General features: G+C 40.9%; 1 protein-coding gene across 2 annotated transcripts; it reads right to left on the bottom strand.

Moving 5' to 3' along the window:
• Positions 1-3,241: 3,241 nt before the first annotated feature.
• LOC122046452 (4-coumarate--CoA ligase-like 7) lies at positions 3,242-9,247 on the bottom strand. 2 transcript variants are annotated; one of them, XM_042607160.1, is made up of 6 exons: positions 8,147-9,247; positions 4,243-4,429; positions 4,023-4,168; positions 3,873-3,940; positions 3,657-3,759; positions 3,242-3,539 (listed from the first exon to the last, which is right to left on the bottom strand). In XM_042607160.1, exons 1-6 carry the CDS (start codon positions 9,191-9,193, stop codon positions 3,414-3,416), a joined length of 1,677 nt encoding a protein of 558 aa, XP_042463094.1. In that variant the 5' UTR covers positions 9,194-9,247; the 3' UTR covers positions 3,242-3,413. The 2 variants fall into 2 exon arrangements, with proteins under 2 accessions (XP_042463094.1, XP_042463095.1); XM_042607161.1 differs by lacking the exon at positions 3,242-3,539 and having other exon boundaries at positions 3,873-3,945.
• Between the last annotated feature and the right edge of the window lie 1,863 nt (positions 9,248-11,110).

Here is an 11,110-nt window from a genome sequence, read left to right as displayed (position 1 = left end):
GAAGAGAGAAGTGATATGAAAGAAAAAATAAATAAATATATTTTGATATTTGATATTAAGGGAGAAAATTTTAGTTTTAGGTCAAGGGTATTTTTGAAATAAGGAAATACTTTGATTGATAAAAATAGGATAATGTCTTATTGAAGGGGAGGTACATAGGAATGAGTCATTACCCAATTTCAAGGATTCATTTCCTTATTTGTATTCCTATTCCTATAATCTAAACATTAACAATGACAATCAATGATTCTCATTCCCATTCCCCACTCCTATTCCTCTAAACCAAACGCCCCCTAAGTTTCATCTAAATGATGATACTAAAAATGTATTTTTCAAATTCAAAAATACATTGATTCCTAGATAAAAGCTAAAAGAACATATAACTTTTATTTTAGTCTTCTTATCATTACCCGTATAGATGTTTCTTTTAGCTTTATTTGGCAATTAACTTATTAGACAATCTTACATAGTGATATTTTTGTCAGTAGTTGCTCTAGTATTTATTCACAAGTGTCGATTAGTACACTAGCTAAATTAACTTCCGAACTAACAAAATTTAAAAATTCACTTCTACACATTGTAGTTTTACTACCTTTACTCTTATCATTGATCCTTTTACATCGAGTACGTTTATTGTCCAGAACATTGAAATGTTATTACAATTGGCAGATATTGAATATGTTATTAAAAGACAAGAGGGAAAAATTATTGGTATAATATCTCCTAGGTCAAGGTTGACCAGTTTGATTAAACTTGAGTTGGTTCAAGTTTGAGTCTTGATATTTGAGTTTCGATGTTTGACAATATATAGAGATTGTAGGTGCAATTGTGCATTTGAAAAAAATTATTGGTGCAATTCTCCTCTGGTCAAGGTTTAACCAGTTTTATGTGAAGAAAAGTCAAGTTGGTCAAGGTTAACCGGATACTTGACTAGGAAGCCCTAACTGGAGGTTAGGCAAGGACAAATCCAACGGGAAGGTTGGTAGAAGATGAAAATCCTGGTGAGTGAAGCTAGGTTGAAGTCTTAGTGAGTGAAGCTAGGCAGATGAAAATCTTGGTGAGTGAAGGCAGGTGAAAGACCTAGTGAGTGAAGCTAGGCAATGGAAAAATCCTAGTGAGTGAAGCTAGACAGATGAAAATCCTGATGAGTGAAGTCAGGTGAAAGCCCTAGTGAGTGAAGCTAGATAGTGGGAAAAGTCCTGGTGAGTGAAGCCAGGCATGTGGAAATCTAGGTGGGTCAAGGTTGACCGGACACCTGGTGATTGAAAGTCCAAGTATGTCAAAGAATTGACTAGATACTTGGCACAAAGAGAAAAGTCCAAGTGGGTCAAAGGATTGACCGGACACTTGGTGAAGAAGTTCTAGTAGGTCAAGGTTGACCAGATGCCAGACAATGAGAAGTCCTAGTAGGTCATGGTTGACCGAATATTGGAAAGGGAACCCTAGACTTGGATGGAAGAAGTTAGAGTTGGTAACCGATTAGGGTAGTCGATTACCAAGACCTTAATCGATTAGGGTGATCGATTAAGGAGTTTGACATGAGCAAACAGAAGCATGCCTAATCGATTAGGTTAGTCGATTAGGCATGCATAATTGATTAGTGTAATCGATTACGTCCTGCTAAGCTTATCAGGGTGATCGCTTAAGCTGGTTTTCGCGAAAGACACAGAGAGTTTAGTAAGCGATTAAGTAGGTAAGCTTAATCGCTTACGGGGTTTCTTGCGATCGAACATAAAAATTTTTAATCAATTCGTTTGATCGACTAAGAACACTTAAGTGATTATAGTAGTCTCTTAAGGTTGAAAAACTAGCTGTTGTGTACCCGATAAAAGGGTTCGTGTGCACTGTTCAGTTCTCTCACTCTCGATCTCTTCTCTTCCACTCTCTTCACCGAGCGCAGATCTTCACATCAGTTCTTGGAAGCTTCTTGGAGACAAATGTTGTTGCACTTCTAAGGTTCAAGAGGTGCCTACAAGTAAGAATAGAGTAAGATAGGGTTTCTTCATTGTAAATCTTGTACGATTTCATTTGTATCAGCTTATATTTTTCTCTTCTTGTATCTACTGTGTGTGTAAGTTTGTGCAAGCTTCTCCGCCTCCATAGTGTTTCCGAGAAAGAGTGTTTTATAGTGGATGTGTGAGTGAGGGTCGGATCCTTGGATTAGTCACCTTTTCTTAAGGTGGATACCAAGTAAATCTTTGGCGCATTTGCTTGAGTGTTTTCCACTGCAACAACTCATCGAAGTGAATGGATCTAATCACCCCTCCTCTAGCTCCCGAAGTGACCCAACAAGAACAAACGTCAACATTATCAGTAAGAACATGCATATATATATATGTGTAAATAGTGAAATAAAAATAAACTTAAATATATGCATATAAATGGGTCCTTATGAGATGGCAAGCACAACATTACAATTAATCTTTGGATTAAATTATAATTTTTAGTTATACTTTGATCCCAGCTCAAGGCGATCATAGTCAGCCACACAACGTGCTTTTCTTTGGGTCGACAAATTATGTGCATGATTTATAAATATTACTAAATATGAATTATAACTCCAGCATTTTATTACATTAATCGGCCACATAACATGTCTTCTTTTGAATGATATATTACGCACATAATCCACACAATAACATGTATATAGTGAGCTACTTTAAACATATATCTAGCCTAATAGTAATTTTCCTTTGGACCTATCCTAGATTTTCTTTTCTAGATTTTCGATGATCAAACATCATTTTACACTATTAAATTGAAATCTAGCATACAACACTGAAAATCGATGAAAAACCTAAACTTCAATGTTATAAAATTGATGAAACGATTTTGGCTCTGATATCACTTGTTGAAAAATTTATCTTCCTAATCGCATGAATTCTAAAACATTATGAACTCGAATAAGGAAAATAAATCTAAGCACATTGATCTAATTACATCGATGATACTATACAATATAAATTAAATGAACTGATGTTGAGACGATCAACCTAAATGCAATGGAAAAGTCATCTTCTCTATGTGTCGTCCTCCAAAATGGATCTTCAGAAAGAACTAGGTTGATAGCACGGTAAACTCTTTGTTAATGAGAAGCGTAGAGTTCTGTCAGAATGCCTAATCCAACGAGGATCACACCCTATATATGATGGGCTCACATCCGTTATCAGCCCATCATTAATAACGATATAGGCTAACGAATTCTACCCATATAAACCTCACGTCCAATAACTCAAACCCGTCATAATAATTCATTAGATCGCTTAATGAATTTGATACTTAATGACATCAATCCGCATGCTTACAAATACAAGTAAGCCCATCGTATAGAGATAAGATCCAACACATATTATATTGGAATATAAACAAATCACTTTATCCACATCATAATTGTTTTGGAAAACTAATCCACATTATAGTCTAGACAAGGAGTTGAAAACTGCATGGTTGCGCAATGCTGCTCTCAAGATCTTCCCCGATGGCGTTTTCGGTATGTAGTTAGTGAAAACTACTTTGCGAATCTTCTTGTAAGGCGCTACCTAGAACACGACAAAGATATATAGGAGTCAGTCCAAATCTTGCTTTGCACAAATTATGAGGTTTCTGGATAGTAGAATAGAACAGAGGAGGAAATACAATTGACAAAGATATAAAACCTGCTTCGCGATGAGATCCATTATTTCTATTTCACTGAGGTTGGATCCTGGCTGTGGAACTACTAAAGCCATAGGGATTTGGCCTGCTTCCTCATCCGGATAACTATAATTTCGCAGACAGCCACAATGCGTTACGACACGAAGGAAAGCAGAAATTACTATGGGACAGATCCAAAATACAGAGAAGTCAAAGTTCGACTAATCAGTTGAACTTACGGAACCACTGCAGCATCAGCAATCCCCGGTAGACATTGAAGCAAATGCTCTAACTCAGCAGGTGGAACCTACACTGGTCCATAGTGACTTACCCGGTAAATTGTGGGAAGATTTTATTCAACGTAGAGCAGAGCGACTAATTGCATTTACCTGATAGGCTTTATATTTAATCAATTCCTTCAACCGACCCACAACGTGCAGAAATCCATCCTCATCAAAGTAACAGAGGTCACCAGTCTTCAACCAACCATTGGCATCGAAGGTGATTGCATTTGCTTGCTCATTTCCGACATAACCTGATAACAGTGAGATAATCCATTCACTTAGTTTTAAACCAAGTATTAATGATGAATTGGCTCTGTTTCATTACCTAGCATGACGAAAGGGCTTCTAACCCATAGTTCTCCAGTTTGGCCAATTGACAATCTTTCTCCTGTGGCATTATCCACAAGCTTAGCTTCAACGTTGTGGGAGAGGCGACCAGCGGACCTAACCCGACGACACTCCTCTTTACAGATCATCCTAGATATGCCTCCACCTTCAGTGGATCCATATCCCTGCCATCATGCATCCATTAGTAAATTAACTAACAACATCGATATGCCCTTCCACCGAGAAAGACCAGTTGTCTAACCAAAAGTCGTTACTTATTGTAGCACTACAAGGAAACAAATTGAACTAGTTGCAAATTAGGGCCCCATCTGTGCCACTGACTCAATTGCACTTCTGCACAACTGGTTCAGTATTGAAACATATTTGTACAAGGAAACTAAAAACCAGTAGTTGTTACATCTGATTCTATCAGAAGAAACTTATGGTCTGTGGTCGTTGCATCTAATCTAATTCAATCAATAATTTATCTTTCTCCTCTCAGGTAAATCGCATTGAGTGACAATGAATTTATTATTGGAATCTTGCCGATGCACTGCACAAGTAATGTAAAAAAAGATAGTAGTTTTGATATCGCTATCCATGTATTTCCCGGCCATTTTTGAAGGAAAAAAAAAACAAAATGCATGTTGACCGTCAAAATTCAAATTCTGATTGGAGTAAAGTCTAAAGCTTATTCTCTGTTTCATACATAAAAGAAAAAGTTTCCCAAGAAATCACTGTTCATTGCACACCCTAGTTGAGGAATTTTCCAATTCTCACAAGAACATATTGTACCGATTTCACCAAAAAAGGACTATTCTCTGTTTAATACAAATTATTAAAAAAAAACAAAATTTCCCAAGTCAAATTCCCTTTTTCATTATGCCAGTTGAAACTTAAGGAATTTTCTAATTTCATTAAAATCTACAGATAATTCTCGGTTTTAGACACACAAAGAAGAAGCATTGCTAGTCGAAATCTTTTTCCTTTAGAGTAGTTGAAACCTGGAATTGATGGAATGAAACCTTATCCATTAAGCAATAGCACTGCGACTCTCCTAGAAAAAAAAAATTAGAGAGCACATTCCTTTTTTAGCTGGCTATTTGGTCAGAATGTTAGGTGGGTTGTCAATAGCTGGCTTTTGTTAAATGATGAATTAATTAATCGTTAAAAAAAGCATTTCATATTGATATGGGATGTTACGGGCAGACCCGGGTATAATGTGACAATCAAAGTCAAGGGGAGGTGGTAGTCAGCGTGTCGTCCTCAATAAGACTTTGCTCTTCATCCAATATTAAGGCCTTCAGTATGAGGGTGACTGGCCAGGAGCTGGTCGGACCTAAGAGACTTAGTGCTTCATTCCTGTATTAAGACATTTATTATATATCCGATCATTCGATAGTCGACTGAGTTTAAGGGATGTCTGACTTGCCATAGAGTCGGTCAGTCATACGTCCATCCGGAGTAAGGGGATCCAGCTCCCCACTTTCAGTACAAGTCTTTTAGTATATGACCGACCCCACCACCGGTCGAACCTATGGGTTTCCTCGAGTGATACAGGATGTTACGAGCGGGTCGGGTATGACATGATAGTCAAAGTCAAGATGACGTGTCAGTCAAAATCAAGTGGAGGTGGTAGCCATTGTGTCACCGTCAACAGGACTTTGTTCTTCGCCCAGCACTAAGGCCTTCAGTACGAGGGTGACCAGTCTAGCAGCCGATCGGACCTAAGAGACCTACTGCTCCATTCCTATATTAAGACATCTATTATATATCCGATCATACAATAGCCAACTCAGTTTAAGGGATGTCCAGTCGGTCATACGTCCATCCAGAGTAAGGGGATCCAGCTCCCCACTCTTAGTACAAGTCTTTTAGCATATGACCGATCGACCCCACAACCGATTGAACCTATGGGTTTCCTCGCATACCAGTCCTCCTTAATATGGCTGATCGGTAATAATGTCGGTCAGGTTTACCTAGCTCAGTGCGCTCATCTCATATATGCATGAAAGATAAATGTATAAGGTATTTCTCCTTATAAACTTGGTCAAACTTCCAGATCTCAGGTCCTCACTTCAAATTAAGGCAAGTCTCTTATCATATGAATGATCGGCTTAAAGTACCGATCGAATCTCTCGGGACTTAGTTCACCATTTCTAAGAGGAAGTATCCCAGTACATGACAGGTCGGTCATAGAACCGACCGGGGAACTTAGCTTCATATTACTTCAAGAGCATATCTCCAACATTATTTGGTGCATAACCGAGCGGCTTAAGGGAAGGATGGCCATACAGTCAGTCGGTTCAAAGATCTGGTCGAGATGCACTCAGTAGACAATATTGTCAAAGAAACACAACAACTTGTTAGAGTAACAACCATTTGTCAGAGAATATTCCTACGCTCCATGCAGACACATTATGATAGCATATTCCTTCAACCGTCTCATTAATAGCGTAAGTTACAAAAGGGGTGTGTGGGCACGAGTAATGGAAGATTCCTCATACGGTGACTATACGCCTTCCAGGTTGTACATATTCCCTTACTCGATTCTCTGACATCTCATGATTGCGGATGTTATGAGAGGTAGTATATAAATGAGGGAGCCTCTCCGTTGGCGAGGTAGATAATATTATGTTAAGTTATTCTCAATTAGGCTAACTATCCACACTCATCTATTGTTCTTATTTCCGCTCGGCCAGCATACTGACTTGAGGATTGGAGAGTCTACGCTAGAGACCTCTCTCCTAGTTTTTGGCACTGATGTCATGTCTGTTCTCTTTGGTGTGTGCAGAGAGGAAGAAGCCCCTTTTTCTCTAAATCAAACTCTTCACGCAGTCAACAGCGCAGTCACCTATTTGGCGCGCCATCTCTCCGGCTCTCAGACAAGATCACATATATAATTTTATGGAGGGCTACTCCTACATCAAGTTAATCATCAACAAATAGGATTAAGTGGCAGAAAGATCAGACAACCAGAAAAGCTCAGGTGACACAACTGATTTCGGGTAGTTTAGAGAGAGAGAGAGAGAGAGAGAGAGAGAGAGAGAGAGAGAGAGGTGTGTAGTTGTCCCTTTGGTGGTTCGAAAGGCAGTTAAAGATAGGAAGTAGAAAGGAGTCAATAGAATAGAACTCTTTATACTCCCAATCTCATGCAGTACTGACCCCCCTACGCTTTCATTCTTCCTTACATTTGAAGTTAAAGATCATGGATCCATGCATGCGGACAATTCACTCGTCACGCCAAAAACAGCTCGAGAGTCAAAGTGGGAGCAGCTATTATTGCTGGCTATATCAAGTGTTGCTTTCTTCAGAGATGTGGTAGGAAAAGAAAACTTTGTGCAACGTCACAATAAAAGCCTTATAGGTTTGACAGTTTGAGCGAGGTCTGAACAAATCCTTCCACATTATTGACATTTCTGATCATTATTTATTATACTGGACCAAGATGGGACAGAGCCAAACTGTAAATCACTCCGTAATAGAGTATATATAAATCATACAAATTATATCATGATAAAAAGCTCCAAATTTAATGGACCAGTATTGAATAAAAAGAATAATGACCAGATGGCCCTCTGACACGGATTCCACAACCCTGGCAGTGGAATTGATCATTTATGGGATTTTTCTCTTAATTTTTTTTTTTATCTCATACAGATTGCTCCAAGGGAATTTACAGAGCAACCTTTTGCTCTGATCTAATTGAAAGAGCAAAATGACAAATTCTAGAAACAAATTTTGGTAAGAAAATATGAATCTTTTGTGAAGAACTAATCGAAACTTTATGTAAATTCTGTAATTTTAAGACAAGTAAGACAAAGGCCGGGCTTTGAATGAGGTTCTAAAACAGAAGTAAATAATGTATAAACGAATTTCCTTGGTTAAAGTAAAGTAAATACCTGACGGAGCTCCACGCGTGGAAATCGCCTCATGAATCGCACGGCTGATGCCTCAGGGAGTGGCGCGCCGCCACAGGTGATGTGCTCCAGAGCTTCTAAGTCTAGCGGCTCCGGCCACTTTGCCATCGCGACCACCACGGGTGGCGCCGCCGTCATGGCGGTCACCCGATACCTCTCTGCCGCCTGTAGCATTTGCTTCACGCCTCCCCTGCCCCCCATCACAACCGTCGTCTCGCCCAACGCCAGGGCTTTCAGCAGAAAGAAGAAGCCCATGGAATGGAACAAGGGGGCTCCCAAGAGAAACACCTCCGCCTTCGGTTCCCTGGTCGCGTGGAATCCCGCGACCATCGCGATGAAGTTGCGATGCGACAGCGCGGCTGCCTTCACCATCCCAGTCGTCCCGGAGGAGTACTGTATAACGGCCACGTTCGATTGCTCGACCTCCTCCTCCACGACTTCCTCTCCGTCGCCGTCGAATAACGAGCGGAAGCGGGGCGAGTCGAGGAGGACGGCGGCCACGTGGCGGGGGAGCTTACCCGCGCTGTCGGATCTGGCGAAGGCGATGCGGGGATCGGAGAGGGAGACGAGGTGGGCGATCTCGGCCGGGGTGGAGGCGGGATTGGCGGCGGAAATAACCGCGCCGATGGAGAGGAGAGCGAGGTAGAGGGCGGGGACGTCGAGGCCTGCGGGGGCGAGGATGAAGACGACGTGGCCCTTGGCGAGGCCGATGCGGGAGCGGAGTGCGGCGGCGAGGGAGCGGACCCGGGAGAGGAGATCGGCGAAGGAAATGGCGTGGCCGGTGGCGGCATCGACGAGGGCGGGGTGGGAGGGGAGGGGGCAGGGGAGGAGGGACAAGACGTAGGCGAGGAAGGAGAGGGGGCGATCAGGCAGCGGAAGCGAAACGTTCGGACGCAGGCTGTGGAAGGTTCTGGATGCGGCGTCGAAGCCGCTGCGAGGATCGGGGGACGGCGCCGACGGAGGTGGGGTCGGTGGGCGTTGTTGCAGGACAACAACTCGCCCCTCCATTTTTAGTGGAGCGGGTGACATGCTTCACCAGCGCCCCGCCCACTGTCTGTCTGTCTGTCTATTCATCTCCTTTTGAAGAGATGGCTCATTCGAGCAGGAGCCAACACGGCCCTGTCCGATGGTACGGCCGGCGCGTATAATTTCTGAGGGTTGAGATGCCGTGCCACAATGCAACACCATCCCACGACTATACCGTGTTAGCTCGGGCATGCCCGTGGGTATGGCCTGACCGTACCTGTGCCTGTGAGAATTAGGAGATTTTGACCCGACTTGATATTTTTGTCAAAATACTATGTAAATAGGATTATTATAATTTAAGTCTCCTCGAATTATCTCATGGTTAACGTAGGAGGTATTATCATCAAAATTATTATAATTTTACATCTAATTCTAGTAAAAAGTTCTTGACGTATTGTTCCATCATAACAATTCTTTGTCTTTCTCCTCTGTCAGTTCTTCTTGTTCGATTTCTCTTTTACAATTTTTATTATTATTGCAGCACAATTGTAACAATGGGTATCAAAGCTTCAGGTTATCATGTCTATAATTTCTTCTGTAAAATTTGATACGATGAAGTTTGATAAAATTGAAAACTTTGGATTATAGTAAAGGCTATGTTGGTACAGTAAGATATGATGAATGCGTTAGACGAGAAAAAATCAGAAGCGTTGAAGAAGTCACATTAGGAGGACCTACAGGCGAAGGCAATGACAACGATTAGACTTTATCTATCATCATCTCCTATGTACAAAAATTTTATTACGATTCTAATGTGGGGAAAATAAACTCTCAAGCTAGAGGAAGTCACAAGTGCTTCATTAAAAGAAGAAAGCTAGCAATAAGGAATTCATAAGGTGAAGGGCTTGTGTTGAAAGGTAACCACAAACGTGGTAGGAGTAAAACTTGACATGAGTAGGGGTAACAACAGTAAAGCCTGATCTAAATCAAGAAAGAAGAATGAGATCATATGCTATATGTGTGGAGTAAAGGGTCACTTTAAGAGATCGTCTAAAGAGAAAGAAAGATAGTGCAAAGAGTAAAGATGACTCATTAAAATCTATAAATATAGTGAAGGAAGAAAATTTAGAAAGAAGCGATGGTGATTTTCTTTATGTTCATTCTAGTTTAGAGCAATTGTTAGATTCTTAGTGTTAGATAGAGACACACGTGAAAGAGGAGGGGGCGAATCATGTGATTTTAAAAAACTTTATCCTTTTATTTTGAAATCAAAATATGTAGCAGAATTAAACACAGAAATAGAGAGAAAACACAAGTATGCAAATTCAGCCTGACGTATCTATGCTGAGGAGATACGTACCCAACCTGACACATATGCTGATAGATATCTCAGTTCTTGTTCAGCCTGACGTCACTTATGAGGAGGTTCCGGTACGGATTCTGGACCGAAAAGAGCGTCAATTGCGGAACAAGACTATCCAACTGGTTAAAGTCGGATGACAGCATCATTCGGACGAGGAGGCTACCTAGGAGCTCGAGGATACTATTCGAGCTCGATACACTCATCTTTTCATTTGAGGTATGTGATTTAATTTACCGTTCAACATTTATACTCTTTACCTGTTGTTAGTACTTGTTAATGGTAGATAACGAAATTTGGGGACCAAATTTTTTATTAGTGGGGGAGTATGTAAAATACCGGAAAAAGGGCGAATCACCATAAGAGAATTTTTGGGAATTTTTCAGAGACCGTATGGACGAGTTTACGGGGATAAAATTGGGTCCTGAGAAAGCCTGTTTAGGCTACCCCATTTAAGTGAGGAAATGTTTGATTTTCCTTTTTATTTCCTTTTCTTTTCTTTTTATTTTCTATTTCTTCATTTTTTTTGTCGTTTCCCTTTCCTCGCGTGCTCAACGTCGTTCCCCACCGCCGTCTCCTCCGATTTGCCCTAACCGACGGTGGTTTCTTCCCCTCCCTCG

The sequence above is a fragment of the Zingiber officinale genome, chromosome 2B (genome assembly GCF_018446385.1).
Source record: "Zingiber officinale cultivar Zhangliang chromosome 2B, Zo_v1.1, whole genome shotgun sequence".
Taxonomy (NCBI): Eukaryota; Viridiplantae; Streptophyta; class Magnoliopsida; order Zingiberales; family Zingiberaceae; genus Zingiber; species Zingiber officinale.
This window is presented reverse-complemented; position numbering and strand designations above follow the sequence as displayed.